The sequence below is a fragment of the Petromyzon marinus genome, chromosome 14 (genome assembly GCF_048934315.1).
Source record: "Petromyzon marinus isolate PM22_M1 ecotype Great Lakes invasive population chromosome 14, UKy_Petmar_22M1.pri1.0, whole genome shotgun sequence".
Classification (NCBI taxonomy): domain Eukaryota; kingdom Metazoa; phylum Chordata; class Hyperoartia; order Petromyzontiformes; family Petromyzontidae; genus Petromyzon; species Petromyzon marinus.
The window spans coordinates 13948520-13964066 of NC_133680.1; the positions used below are offsets into that span (position 1 = coordinate 13948520).

The following is a 15547-nucleotide window of genomic DNA, read 5'->3' on the forward strand; positions in this document are numbered from 1 at the left end:
CTGGTATCACACGAACAACAAAGGCAAAGATCCCCCGTGTAGCCTGTAACAGGCTGTAGGGGCAAGTGCTGTTCGCGAGCACCTATGAAGGCCGGCACGGCACACGAGGGGGTGGTTGGCCAGCACCTCGCCCGACCGCCTTTGTCTCCCCAGTGGCGATGTTTTTACACACCGCACCAGGTACTCATTTGAGACTGAGCCGACCTAGGGGAGGCCCAGAACCGGTTCAGACAATCGTCTCCGGTGTTGGCCGTGAGCGGGAATCGAACTCGGGTAGCCGACCGCTCACTCTTTGTCTCGAGTTCTCTGTTACAAGGTGCGTGGAGTGGTTGCAAGCGAGCAGAAATGAGGTCAAGGGACACACTTGCATCACGCTAACACACCTACCACCACCAATTGTAACACAAACATTTAATGTATAGTATTTTCTCTGGTAAATATATATTTTTTAAATATACAAATTCCCTGGTTTCAAGGGCTGCGGGGCTGAGCGCCAAATGCTTTATAAGTTGACTGACTCCCGAGTCAGGGCGTGGAGTTTCCAGGGAAGAGACTGAGGAAGGCTTCGTCTCACACGAGCTGCCCCCCCCCGTGTCTCACACGAGCCCCCCCCCGTCTCACACGAGCCCCCCCCGTGTCTCACACGAGCCCCCCCGTCTCACACGAGCCCCCCCCGTGTCTCACACGAGCCCCCCCCCGTGTCTCACACGAGCTGCCCCCCCCCCGTGTCTCACACGAGCCCCCCCCGTCTCACACGAGCCCCCCCTTGTCTCACACGAGCCCCCCCGTCTCACACGAGCCCCCCCCGTGTCTCACACGAGCCCCCCCCGTGTCTCACACGAGCTGCCCCCCCCGTGTCTCACACGAGCCCCCCCCGTCTCATACGAGCCCCCCCCGTGTCTCACACGAGCCCCCCCGTCTCACACGAGCCCCCCCCGTGTCTCACACGAGCTGCCCCCCCCGTGTCTCACACGAGCCCCCCCCCCGTGTCTCACACGAGCTGCCCCCCCCGTGTCTCACGCGAGCCCCCCCCGTCTCACACGAGCCCCCCCCCGTGTCTCACACGAGCTGCCCCCCCCGTGTCTCACACGAGCCCCCCCGTGTCTCACACGAGCCCCCCCCCCCGTCTCACACGAGCCCCCCCCCCGTGTCTCACACGAGCTGCCCCCCCCGTGTCTCACACGAGCCCCCCCCCCGTGTCTCACACGAGCTGCCCCCCCCCGTGTCTCACGCGAGCCCCCCCCGTCTCACACGAGCCCCCCCCCGTGTCTCACACGAGCTGCCCCCCCCGTGTCTCACACGAGCCCCCCCGTGTCTCACACGAGCCCCCCCGTCTCACACGAGCCCCCCCCCCGTGTCTCACACGAGCCCCCCCCCCCCCGTCTCACACAACCCCCCCCCCGTGTCTCACACGAGCCCCCCCCCGTCTCACACGAGCCCCCCCCCCCCCGTGTCTCACACAAGCCCCCCCCCCCCGTGTCTCACACGAGCCCCCCCCCGTGTCTCACACGAGCCCCCCCCCGTGTCTCACACGAGCTGCCCCCCCCCCCCCACCAACAAAGATTGCGGTCAGCTGCGTCTGCGAGCTTCCAGATGCGCTCCTGCGGCCGTCTGGAACGCTCTCCTCTTCCTTCTGATATTCGGAAGCCCACTGGGAGCTGTGCACTCTGAAATCGTCGTCGAGATTGACAAACTCGTTTCAGTGAGAGCTACTTGTCGTGTACCCCTTTCTCCCAACGCCCCTCCGATTAGCACGGCCGGCTACGTATGGTGCGAAAGAAGTTAAAATGGGCAGTGCACGTAACGTCGTACAGTGCCGCTGCATCAATCGCTGGCACTTGCATGAGGAAGTGGCAGCGAGCGCGGCTGTTCGTCCAAGTTTCACTTTCCAGTCGTGAGGCTTTTACAACAACAAGAAAGCAGCGTCGAAGAGTGGTGAGTCTGGCGAGTGGTGAGGGAATTTCTGGTCGTGGTGAGTCGTGTGAGTGGTGAGTCGTGTGAGTGGTGAGTCGTGTGAGTAGTAAGTCGTGAGTGGTGAGTCGTGTGAGTGGTGAGTCGTGTGAGTAGTAAGTCGTGAGTGGTGAGTCGTGTGAGTGGTGAGTCGTGTGAGTAGTAAGTCGTGAGTGGTGAGTCGTGTGAGTGGTGAGTGGTGTGAGTGGTGAGTGGTGTGAGTGGTGAGTCGTGAGTGGTGAGTCGTGGGTGGTGAGTCGTGGGTGATGAGTCGTGGGTGATGAGTCGTGTGAGTGGTGAGTCGTGTGAGTGGTGTGAGTGGTGAGTCGTGTGAGTGGTGTGAGTGGTGAGTCGTGAGTGGTGAGTCGTGTGAGTGGTGAGTGGTGTGAGTGGTGAGTCGTGTGAGTAGTAAGTCGTGGGTGATGAGTCGTGTGAGTGGTGAGTCGTGTGAGTGGTGAGTCTGGTGATTGGTGTGAGTGGTGAGTCTGGTGAGTGGTGTGAGTGGTGAGTCTGGTGAGTGGTGTGAGTGGTGAGTCTGGTGAGTGGTGTGAGTGGTGAGTCATGTGAGTGGTGAGTCGTGTGAGTGGTGAGTTATTTTGGTGGCGGTGTTCTCTGTTGAAGTTGAGTGGATGATGGGATAAACAGACATCAACGCCCGTTAATCGCCGTCGACTAAGCCCGATCTGACTCTGAAGATCTCGGAAGTGAATCGGGTTCGAGTTTGTGTTTGGATGAGCGACCATCATGTGGAACAGGTGTTATCGGCTGCGGGGTCATATGTGGTGGGTGTGTGTGACAGAGGGACGGTGCAGCTAAGTGAATACCTCAGTGGGCTTTGCCAGGTAGGATGGGGGTGGTTTATTTTCATTTCTGTTTTTTTTGATGATTTGTTTACGTTTATGGTGCTTTGCACTACCATCGTGATTTTGTATTGTTTGTTGTAACGTTCTTACCCCGTACCCCCACTGGACATCTGTGAAAAAAGAGCTTCATAGCTCATCGGATTCCTCCAGGATAAATACATATTCTGATGATGTGAAGTATTAGGTTTGTTACCCCTCTGCGGTTTCACTTCTGTGCTCCCCGTGTCTCCATCTCGTGCAGATGAGTGTGGGCAGCTGCCCTTCCAAAATACGTTCCTGGTACAGTGTTTTTGTATTGGGCAACCCTTTATTAAAGTTGACCGGGTGTCAATAGGGTAACGTCCCGAAGAAGAACAATAGCTCAACTGAACACTCAATTCTCGTTCATCTTAGCTCATCTTTACGAGAGTTTATCGTGAACCCATTTTAGAGATAGAAGGACAGTCACGCTTACTAACTTTATTTGGGAAGCGTTAAGTATACTGTATATGTTTTTATTCAAAGTTGGTGCATTAAATGTCTTTGCTATTACTCATTTGGATTATATCGCATTCTAGTCCAGTCAAAGGCAATTTTATCCACTGCATACACATCATGTTTTGCAGCACACTTTTACACAAATGGCCTACCGGTAAACATTGAGCCATTTCCCTGATGGCAGATTTTGCCTCCTTAATTTGGCCACGATTACACTCTCGTAACCCACGTATTCGCATTAAGCTGTTAGGAACGGTATACATGTAGTGGAGAAGGAAGGTGCGTAGTGCTAACAGTGCAATTGCATGGTAACAAAGACAGTACGGGTCATGTTGGGTCAGCCTGTAGCGAAGGCAAATACAGTACAGGTTATGTTAGGGCAATTAAGCTGGGCGAGCCAAGGACGGCTGTGATTGGTTGGTGTTGTTGTCAAGGCTGGAGTGGCGTCTTGCAGTCTGGCGAGGTAACAGGTGCAGAGGGCACGCGAAGCGCCGTTGGGACGCGGGTTGATTAATTGGGGGTGATGAGAGCGTGGATAAATTGGGGAGTCGGGAATTAGAGTGGGGGAGTTGGGAGCTGGATGAGGCAAGACGTGGAGATTGGAGGAGAGTTTGGAGACAGAATTGGGGACAGAGTTTGGAGACAGAGTTGGAGACGGAGTTTGGAAACAAAGTGTGGAGCGGAGCTGAAGAAGAGAAGAAGTAGCTCACAATGGAGAGAGCATTGTGACGGTGATAGCGGAGAACAGAGACGAAGCAGTTAGCAGTGGAGAGAGCATAGCGTCGGTGATAGCGGAGAGCAGAGACGAAGTAGCTCGCAGTGGAGAGAGCATAGTGACGGTGACAGTGGAGAGCAGAGACGAAGTAGTTAGCAGTGGAGAGAGCATAATGACGGTGACAGCGGAGAGCAGAGACGAAGTGGTTAGCAGTGGAGAGAGCATAGTGACGGTGATAGCGGAGAGCAGAGACGAAGTAGTAGAGTCGAGTGAAGCACGGCGAGCGAGCCGTGGCGACATGGATACTGTGGAATATTGAGGACATGCGGAGAGTTGTAAATAAAGCGGTGTTCGAATAAAGACAAAAGTTGTCCGAGTGAAATCGAACACGACATACACATTATCGGGTGTTTCAAGTGTACAGTATCGGAATGACTCCTTTTAAAATAGCAGCTTGAAATGTTGTCTTGCAAGTTTGCGCGGGAGAGAGAAAATGCACCCACATATGTTGGAAGTAGTGGCATGCAAAAGTGAGACGACGTTGTGCCAGGGTTGAGTCAATTCATTGGAAAAGCATATACCCCCCCGTTGAAAGTAATCTTATGAGTATCCTGCTGCTATGGGCGGCAGCTTAATATATTTTTGAAGAATAATTTTTTCTTCCTTGGCCTTTTTCAAATTCAATTCCTTTCCATTGCTGTAGGGCCACTTTCCAACGTTGGATATAGTCCTGAGAAATCAAACAAAGCCAGAGTGAACATTTCATATGTTCTATCAGTAAACATTGCATAACTGCACAAATATTGACATCAGGGGTTGTGGCAGCCTTTGGGAACCCCATGCCTCGCGTGTGAACGGTCTAGTTTGTTCACATTCGTCAACTCCGAATTAATTATTTACTTCAGTTGTGTAGCGCGGGTGGGGGGGGGGCACTCATTGCCCTGTGCCCCCATTGCTTCATCCACTTGAGCCTTTTGTGCAACCCAAATGTCAAATGCCCCTTGCGTCAGTGCGTGCCGCACGCCCCCTGTATCTCGGACCACACAGGAAAGGCGGTGCTTCCTATGCCCCCCACTCGAATGCACTTGGACCCTCCCACAACCTACCTACCTCCAGCGGTGCCATCTCCAGCTTCACCTTTTATTTTTGTAGTGAGTCTAACTGAGTCACAGACGTTATCTAGGGAGCAACACTATATATTCAGTAATTCAACATAACATAACACAACCTACGATTGGGTGTTGAATGCCCATCTAGCCATGCTACGACAGAACTAGACACGGTTCGCTATCCCGGGCCGGACCACAAGCTGGGTCTCGGACCGTGTGGCTAGAGGCTTCTTTAACCCGACGAGGATCTTCTTCACCAGCAACATGAAGAACCCCGAGCCCCTCACGGGGCCCCCGTTATATCGGCCTGGGCTGGGGCTGGCTCCGCCCCTCGCCCCGCCCACCTTCTGAATCTCTCGAGCTCCTTCCCGAAGGCTCCCGAGAGCTCTTTTATACCACGTGACAGCCCAGCGGCCCCCGTCTACCGGTGGCCCCCCTCCAATGTCATCCGGTCACGTGTCGGCAGGTCAACCAGCGTATCATACTCCAATGTAACCCTGGCTGGCTGACACTCCCTCTCATTCCTCACCGGGAGCCCGCACCGCACACTGTACGTGGTGCCTCCACGCTGACCAGCGCTCACCCAAGCCCCGCTAGAGCTGGTACTACGCCCAGTAAGCGGGCTACACATTGTGTCAACACATTATCCGCCGTGGCTTCGTAAGCCCGGCACCACACAGTGACATACACAGTCACTACATCTTGTTGCTCGCGACCCACGTATGACGTCAAGCTGATGTCCACAATGCCCTTTTGTGGATTGTTATCGCGTCACCAAATCCCCATTTCATCCACAAAGCAACGACTTGGCCTTTGTGGCTGCTTTGTTGTATTCCTTTGCATGGTGATTTTATTTAGCTTATATTTTCAAAGTTTGTATTTTTACACTCTGCCATGACTGAAATTTACATCCATTTAGAAACGTCCTGTACAATGAGCACACCACATTGAAACTGAAGTAGCTAAAAAAAATAGAAGTAGGCTACTGATTTCCCTGTGTTTTCTCGTAGTGCAGTAATCCCTCGGTACACGTGGGTTTGGTTGCAAATGGGAATTGTCATTTATTCCCACATTTAAAACACTCAAGTAAGATGGACAGATTACGCCAAAGTCAGAGTGCAGATTTTGGTGTTCGGCCATCTGTGTTTAAATTTGGTTCTCAATTTTAGTGAGTTCATGGCCTTAACCCATTCACACATCACTGCACATAAAAAAAACGTAACGTTTTTGTTTTTGCACTTAATTTGGCAAAACTACAATTCTCAGAATGTAATAGAGTATCGTTTTACTGTCACGCAACAATATATCAGTGCGTATGGAAGTGCAATCCCTCCGTATGTATAGGATTAAAATGCAATTTTAAGGATTTTTCAGGAAAAGTCCCTTGGAACATCTCTTTTACAGCAATTTTATGGCATGGCGTGCACCACTCAGGGAGATTTCCAAATGGATTTTTCATCTCATGACATTAATCTATAGCTTAGTTGCATAAATTGAACAAAAAAGACCAAACTATCAAAGAAAGCAATAATGGATAACATAAACCGACTGAAGAAGTCTCAGGCTTTCGTGGATAAACAAAGAACACCGTTCTTACTTGATTCGAAGCTTTCGTGACTGCAGGAATTACTCTTTGGTTCTTTCGGTAAAGTCACGTAGAAAATCAAATCAAATAATAGAATACGACGTTTTGGTTGCAACACAAGCAACCATCATCAGGTAAGAATGAATGATACAACACAGGCACGGAAACAACATAGGCAGACATGCAGAGAGAGACACATGCAGAGGGAGACACACATGCATGTGTGTCTATATTGTTGCCGTGTCTATGTTTTATCTTTGTGTGTGCCTCTCTCTGCATGTGTGCCTGCCTGTGTTGTTTCCGTGCCTGTGTTTTATCATTCATTCTTACCTGATAATGGTTGCTTGTGTTGCAACCGAAACGTCGTATTCTATTACTAGTTGATTTTATCTTCTTGGTTCTTTCGGTAAAGTCACGAAGAATGGAAATAAAATAATAATAATTATTGTATTTGATAACGTTTTATTTGCATTATTTTATTATTTCCATTCTACGTGACTTTACCGAAAGAACCAAGAAGATGAATCCCTGCAGTCACGAAAGCTTTAAATCGATATTTGATTTTATTTGACTTTACCGAAATAACCAAAGAGTAACACCGTTCTTACCACTTGAATTATTGAAAAAAAGATTGTGAGAGAATGGAAGTAATATCTGAATTTACCATTCTATGTTTAGCCACACAATGTAATTTAACTTTAATTGAAACCAAAATTATATTAGTACATTATCCTGGTGACTTTTGTCTGATAATGACATAGTTAAAAATGGAAATTAGTTATTTAAGCAACAAGATAAAAAAAAATGGTACTGTTTTATTGAACCAGAACAACCTATGCATCAATATATAATCTCCATGGCTTGTTTATAAACCTTAGATTTAAAAACAAATTTTTTTCAAAATAAATATTTCATTTATTGTGGCGGAGCGGTGGTGCTGTAGTCGTGTACCGTGCTACGAACCTGGCTGCCTAAATTTAATTCACGACCACAGCTAGTATTCGTGGCGAGTGATATCAGAACCAGTCCTTAATTCCTTTACCAATTTGTACTGACCGATGTGGTGAAGTATGGTCAAGCAACGCCCACAACCAATATGGCATGGGGAGGTCTTCATACAATCGTAGAAAGGACTGTAAATTTCCTCTACAGTATATGCAGGGTGAGCTTTAATTACAGTTGGTTGCATGTTTGCTGGTTGTGCCTGGTTGCATAATGCTGGTGACGTGTTGCCGATTGCATATTACTCGTGTATTGCTGGCCGTGTGTTGCTGGTGACATTGCTGGTTACACGTTGCTGGTTGCGTATTAATAGTTGTTTATCGCTGGTTACGTTAGGTGCATGTTGCTGGTGGAATATTGCTGGCCGTGTGTTGCTGGTCGCGTGTTACTGGTTGTCGGTTGCGTGTTGCTGGTTGTGTCCTGCTGGTTGCGTATTGCCAGTTGCGTGTTGCTGCAGGAGGAGCGCCATGCAGGCCGGTGTGCGTGTGGTGCGGGGCCCCGGCTGGAGCTGGCAGCAGCAGGATGGAGGAGAGGGAGGCCTGGGGACGCTGGTGGCCGAAGGCAACTGGGGCACAGAGCGCAGCTGTGGCGCCGTTGTGCAGTGGGATTGCGGTGGCCGCTACAAGTACAGGCTTGGGGTTAACGGGCACTACGACCTACGTCTGTATGACAACGCACAGACAGGTCAGCCTCGTGGCAGCCAGCCCAGCTTAAGGCCCTGTCGCACATAGCAAAAACTTGCAAGATAGTTTTGTGTGTTTGTATTCAGTTGTATTTTCTCTGAAAGCCATTGCTTCCAGATACACTGACAGCGGTTTGAAAATTATCTAAGAAATATGTTTTTATTATTATGAATGTATGCTCAGGTGATGCTTTGATAGCCACACAACAATACTCATTGAGAGTGAACTCAGACCTATCCTCCCTACATGACTGATAAAATGAGAATCACATAGTAGGAAGTCATCCATGGTTGTGCAATAAAGAAACCAGTTCTGACCTTAGGAATGTGGAATATGCATCATATATATTACTTCGACCTTGATGTATGAAAAGCTGGATGACTGCATTCGTTTTTACTGAATCAGATGCTCTTTCAAATGAAATTCATTATTTGTATATGGTCAGTAATAAAAACCCATCTGAAATCACCAAAACAGTGTAACCTCCACTGAATGCCAGAACTAAAGATCGGGAAATCATCTTAGCCTTTGACGTTGAATGCCACCACACCTCACCATCCCTTCCTAAGCTCTGATAATTCACACGTAAGATGGCAGTAGTTGGGTACCAATGTAGTAGACACAGAACCCACACGGTCACCTCGTACAGTTTCCTACTAAAGGACCAAAGGTATTCTTCTTGGATACCAAGATCTGGGTATCCACTCCAGGTGGGTACTCACAAACAAATGAATTGCATCATCCTTACTTTGTGTGTTGACTATGAATAGCCCCTGATCATTGCGTCCACGTAATTGCAATTTCATCTGGTGCTTGATCCAAACATAAACCACACTGTCCATGATCGTTGCAACTGCAGATGTGTACGCATTTCCACACTAGGCACTCAGCACCTCGGGGTGATATGCGATGGCTGCGGAGAAAAGTGGATCTGGGGCATCCGCTGGAAGTGCAGGGGGTGCCCCGACTTTGACTTGTGCACGTCGTGCTACATGGGTGACAAGCACAGCTTGAGCCACGCCTTCAACCGCATCACCTCACCAGGCTCGCCAAGGTAAGCTTGTCCCCCTCTTTACATATAAGACATTGCAGTAACTACAATATGGCAAAAGCTCTGTTAACTAACACCTTGCCATTTGGAATGCTCTATTAACTGGCATCTATCACAGACGGCAATACAAATCTTCCTTCACGTATCCGGAAAAAAATCAAAAACATTTATATTGCAGAATTCATTTGTCAGTTGTTCCTTTAGGCACAAGTTGACTCAGCACGTGGTCTGAAATCGGGAATTGTCTGCTAGTAGGGGGTGGATGATTGCCATGGGTAATCCCAATTCAGTAATTTACGGATAATTTTTCAAATTTGGAATACTTGGACGCTGATACCGGCACACAGTGGCCGACTCATTGCGTTCGGGATACATTGCGAAAAAGGCGGCGCGGAGCTATTTTATGGTCAATACACTGGCAGTAATAACCGGGTTGGTCTGGCGAAAATTCAGACCATGGACCTCTGCAACAACGTGGCGAAAGCGCTACCACTGGTCTATGTCCGCGCCTCGCCTAGTGCAGCTCCACAGTGCGGGAGCCTGGGCTGTGCTGGGCTGATCCCTTTGTCCTCCCGTTGTTCTCAGTGTGCAGGTGCCAGTGCGGTATATGGCCAGGAAGGTGCCTCTGAAGGGCATCTTCCCAGAGGCTGTGGTCATACGAGGGCCTGACTGGAAGTGGGGCAACCAGGACGGTAACTGACACATTTATTCCCATAATACAGAAACACATGGCGCATGTAATATATAACAAGATACAGTGTATCAAGCATTATGCTCAGATATGTGGTGTGGTGGCGTTGTGGTTAGTTCACAGCACCAAAACACCGTGACCTTGCGTATGATTCCCTGCCAAGGCTAACATCAGTTGCGAGTAATCGCATCAGATTATTATCTGCTGGTTTAGCATATGTTATTGACCATATTACTGTCACTCTCCAATAGTATCTGTTAAACTAACGGTATTTGTCTGCATGCCCGATCCTTTCTATAAGAGTGAAATTAGTGTACTTAAACAAATGCTATTTTAAAAAAAAAACATAGAAAGTCAATAAGCATATTAATGGATTAGAGAAGATGTACTTTTTATGTTAAGGTACAGATGGAAGTTTACTTATTTATTTTCTGCCATTTTATCCTGTGAGAGCAGTGAATGTAGCATTTAAACTGGGAATGCACTTGAACTTTGTTGTCCCTGTGAGCGTTGCCGTCACCCCATGATTAATTGACAGCTGAACCCTCTCTTACTTTGTTCCAGGCGGAGAAGGCGGAAAGGGCCTGGTGTTGACCATTAAAGGTTGGGATAGCACCAGTCAGAGGAACGCCGCCCAAGTTCGCTGGAGAGGCGAGATCAACTCGTACCGACTGGGCGCTTCTGGAAAAATGGACCTGCAGCTTGCGAGCCCAACTTCCAGTGGACGCCACTACTACCCAGACCACTTGTCCTGCCTAGGTGACTCCTCTAATCGGACATCCACCATGGCCTGGAGAACTTACCATCTCCACGGCATCCTTTCGTCAGCAGAAGACGATGAGTTTTCATTTTTCAATTTGTGAGAGGATTTCAATGATTTGCACATTTCCTGCGATCGGCTGATCCTGGTAAGGCAGAGCCTCCTGCCGCAGTTGTCACGTCTTTAATTGTGGTCCTGTCATGGCTGCCGACTTTCTGATTGACAGGGCCAGCCCGCTGCTCTGTACGGATGCGGCACTCGTCCCAAAACTGCTGAAACCAGCTCACGCCATAGTCCCATACGCAATTTCAATACATTACTTAACATGCTTCAGAAGACACTTATGTTCAATAGCTAATGCATATTTTATCCCCTTATGCTATGTGTCATTAGGTTTTGTGTGTTTTTTTATATCATTTAAGTATGAATCTATTGCCAAACCATATGCCATTGAAATCATAGAAGGGTTCATCTTATATTCCGTAATATCATGATGCAAACCTTCAAGTGATGCGATTATCCACGTGTTCCTTAATTTATCATAAGCTACTTTAAATAAAAAAATATTAGAGTGTAATTAGAGGTGTGCATTAAACTACCGTGGGTTTGCCGTGCTTGACCCAGTGATCAAGCACATGTTCTGTGACAAATAGAATCGGAACACATGGCTAAAAGAAAAGGTATAGTAACATAATATAATAGGCCTACCTCGGGGAAAAGGCCTTTTTTTCCTGGTGTTCACATGTGGCTTGTCTGTTGAGCTGCACCTCAACCTGACCATGGCTGATGACGTAATTGTTGTTAGCCTTTCTTGTCCTGTTAGCACCAGGACAAGAAAGGCATTTTACCCCACACAGGCCTCTTACCCCAGCCTACCTTATGTATTGAAGAATATTGCATGCAAGTAGGTAACATTTGTGTAATAATTTCCAATAGAATAATAACTTACAGTTGTCATTCATCAGTCCACTGCTATATTAAGACCTCTCCACAGCCTGTTGGTCGTGGGGGCTGCTAAGGTGGTCTTGGGGGCTGGTTGATCATACTTGACCACACTTGTCAGTGTGGGTTTTGTAGAAGGAGAGACCAGGACCAGTTCAGATATCATGTGACACTGTTGTTAGCCGTGGCTGGGAATCGAACTTAGATCGCCAGATTATTTGTGTGTACCGTATTATAAGATACCACACTTTATCCTGCGCTGTAGAGGTGTGCATTATGTGAATCCAGTCCACATTCGGGTGGATATCTGGGTTTAATGTAAATTATACTGTCCCTGATCCATGTTGATTGGTGCTAAACCTGATGGCACCTGGTGTCTGGTGGTATATACTTGGCGAGCTTGGGGTCCTCGGCATATGCTTGTTCGGTCACAATCTCGTGTTGCTAAAAATATACGATGATGTGCAGACTTCTGCGGGATTTTTTCAACTTAAGACACTGATGTGGCCGCTTTCACAATGCCCGGCCATGGTAACAGACTGAACCCCATTACCCCTTATTTTAGAGGCCTTTAAGTGCCATGCTCACTGCTTTCATCAGCAGGCACGTTTTTACCAGAGCATCCTGTGGCCTGTGCGTGCATGTGTGCGTGCTCAGGTGAGGTGGACATCATTGAGCAGGGCTTCTGTCTGGGCGACACCGTGAGGTGCGGAGTGGACGGACAGACTCTCATGGTACTGCAGCAGGACCATGGTGGATTCTCAGTCGCAATGGCATTGGTAAGCGTATGGGAAGACATCTCGCTCAGGGCTGCCCAGAGGGGAAGGGTGGGTGGGACAAAGGGACAATTTTTTCCCAGGCCTCACACAGATGAGGGTCCCACAACGGGCTTGGATTTTTTGTCACAATTCTACTGAACTCAACTAAAAACTAAACTATGTTTTATTTGACCAGGTAAGTCCCACAGCTATATAACTCTTTTTCAGAAGCGACCTGGCCACAAATGATAGCTCAACAAAGTGGCTTATCGTGTGGAAATTCATAGCAGCCAAATACTCTAAAGCGCATGTATCTAAATGTGGAGGGGAAAAATCAGAGGACCCAGAGAAAAATCTACACGACCACGGGGAGAGAAACATGCAAACCCAAAATATACAGCAGGCATCAGGGTCGGGATCTAACCCACGGTATCCTGCATACCAGGTGAGGGAGTTAATATCTTGCCACCACAGCGCCTTATTCAATAATGGGACCTCATGTGGCAGTCTCTCCCAGGCCTTTAGCTACAGGCTCCCAGGAACCTCTGGCGGTCCTGATCCAGGTCTCTTTATAAACTAGATACACTACTGCTCCTGCATTGCCTCAAATTACAAACGTTATTTTGCTATACAATTAACAATGTGTGCAACAAGCAGGCAACAGGCTTGTAGTATACTTGCTGCAAAGTCACATTTGTATAACATTGTTTCCTGCAAATTTGGAAGTTCAGCGATGCGTTTTAAAATATTGTCATCCTTGTCTCATATTGTATTGTGTAGATTGCAGCACGTCCTGGAAAAGTGGCTGGTTTGATTGACAATGGTGATGTGTTGGTGGTGTACAGCAATGGTGGAAAGTATATTTACAACCCCAAGTGTCTCATCAAGGTAAAGATGGCACAATGCATATCACATTTGCAATTACGACAGTCATTTTGGATTGTAATAGCTCTGATCTTTAGCCCTTCCTGTATAGCATTAATAAACGATGATTCTATAAATGTGAATAACTGAAAATATAGAAAATTTTAAGTTTAGTGGATGAAAATGATCAGACCTATCTTCTTTGGTTCTTTCGGTAAAGTCACGTAGAATGAGAATAAAATAATAAATTGATAAAATAAAATAACACAATAATATTCTCACGACGTTTCAGCGGTGTCCTACCAGACAGTCTCGTCCCTTCACCTGATGAAGGCCGCTTGTGTTGTGGCCGAAACGTCGTGAGAATATTATTGTGTTATTTTATTTTATCAATTTATTATTTTATTCTCATTCTACGTGACTTTACCGAAAGAACCAAAGAAGATGAATCATTGCAGTCACGAAAGCTTTAAATCGAAATTTGATCAGACCTATTTACGAAATAAATATACACAAATCAAATATAGTGCCTCAACTAGTATTAAAGTTTATTTAGATATACATTTGATTTTTTTCTTCGTGTTTTTACATGAAAGCAAGTGCATTCTAATACAAAGCAATCATTTATCGCCGTTATTCACTTTTCTCAGCCTCATAAAAATGTGCGTTGATGATGCCAAAGATGACGATGATAATTGCGGATGGTGGCGTTGATGCTGACGGTTGTGTATATTTTTGATAACTGGTAAATTAAATCTATCACAATGAAGTAGCAGGTTTGCAGAGAGACTGAAAATGACGATGTAAGACAGTGGTCAGGAGGGAAGTCAAGAGTGGTCATGAGTGAAGTCAAGGAGAGAAGATGCAGTGGTCCAGACACATCGCGGGAATGAGGCCAGACAGGATCCTGCAATTAGCGACGCTGCATGCGCGGAAGTGAATGGGAACAGGAGTAAGGGAAGACAGAAAAGCCAAGGGGATGGATGCAGGAGTTAGGCATCTTGATTGAAACAGATTGAGAGTGAGTGAAGCAGTGATACCGGCGAGAGAAAAATAACCACGGCAGACATTGGTTTCACCCCAGTGTCACTCATGAGCTGATGTAAGGAACATGGCACGATGATGGCTTAGTAAGGTTTAGTGTGGCAATGGGGTGTAAAATTATACCAGTTTACAAATCTGTGCTTATTTTTTAAAAAACGGCCGTTGCAGGTGTATTCTGTGGGTGACACAGTTCGAATCGGCAATAATAAGGCGGAGGTGAAGCGGCTGCAGTTGGGCCATGGGGGATGGGCAGATCCCATGACCAAGGTGAGAAATTACTTGATACACCAGCCGCACGGAGCACCCACACCTGCCTCGCGATGTCACTTTGCCAACCAACCCTTCCTATCTGGTGCACCCGGAGCCCTCAGTCGTTGTATTCTGTGAATACAAGCTAATAGGATGGCTTTCATGATAACCCTCCCAGAGGCCGTGGAATGCCTTCACATTTAACGGGAATCAATGTATGCAGTAAAATTAAACACTTTATTTTACCAGGTAAGGCCCACTGAGCTATATATCTCTTTTTCAGAAGCGACCTGGCCACAAATGATAGCTCAACGAAGTGCCTTATCACATGGAAATGTATAGCAGCCAAATACTCTAAACACATTTATTAATATTTTTGGTTATTTCGGTAAAGTCATGTAGAAGGGAAACAATAAAATAATAAAAATATAAAACAATAAAATTCTCACGACGTTTCGACTGCAACACAAGCAATCATCATCAGGTGTGAAAACCAAATTTTCTTGCTGTGGTTTTCACACCTGATGATGATTGCTTGTGTTGCAGTCGAAATATCGTGATAATTTTATTGTTTTATATTTTTATTATTTTATTGTTTCCCTTCTACGTGACTTTACCGAAAGAACCAAGAATATGAATCCCTGCAGTCACGAAAGCTTTAAATCAACATTTATTAATGTGGAGGGAAAAACCGAAGGACCCGGAGAAAAATCCACGTGACCACGGGAAGAACTGTATACCTGGCAAGGTAGTTAACATTTCGCCACCATATTTCACAAGCTCACAACATGAGCGAAATGCCAC

General features: G+C 47.1%; 1 protein-coding gene across 3 annotated transcripts in view; it reads left to right on the forward strand.

Moving 5' to 3' along the window:
* Positions 1–1596: 1596 nt before the first annotated feature.
* Positions 1597–15547, forward strand: part of LOC116942296 (E3 ubiquitin-protein ligase MIB2-like) — a 64095-nt gene continuing 50144 nt past the window's right edge. Inside the window, exons 1-8 of one of the 3 annotated variants that reach the window (XM_076067112.1) lie at positions 1597–1972; positions 8159–8385; positions 9267–9438; positions 10021–10127; positions 10691–10885; positions 12486–12607; positions 13367–13474; positions 14663–14761. In XM_076067112.1, the coding sequence (XP_075923227.1) occupies positions 8169–8385; positions 9267–9438; positions 10021–10127; positions 10691–10885; positions 12486–12607; positions 13367–13474; positions 14663–14761 (1020 nt within the window). In that variant the 5' untranslated portion in view covers positions 1597–1972; positions 8159–8168. Of the gene's footprint in view, positions 1973–8142; positions 8386–9266; positions 9439–10020; positions 10128–10690; positions 10886–12485; positions 12608–13366; positions 13475–14662; positions 14762–15547 lie in introns of all 3 variants that reach the window. The other 2 variants (XM_076067113.1, XM_032954019.2) reach the window with 2 other exon arrangements.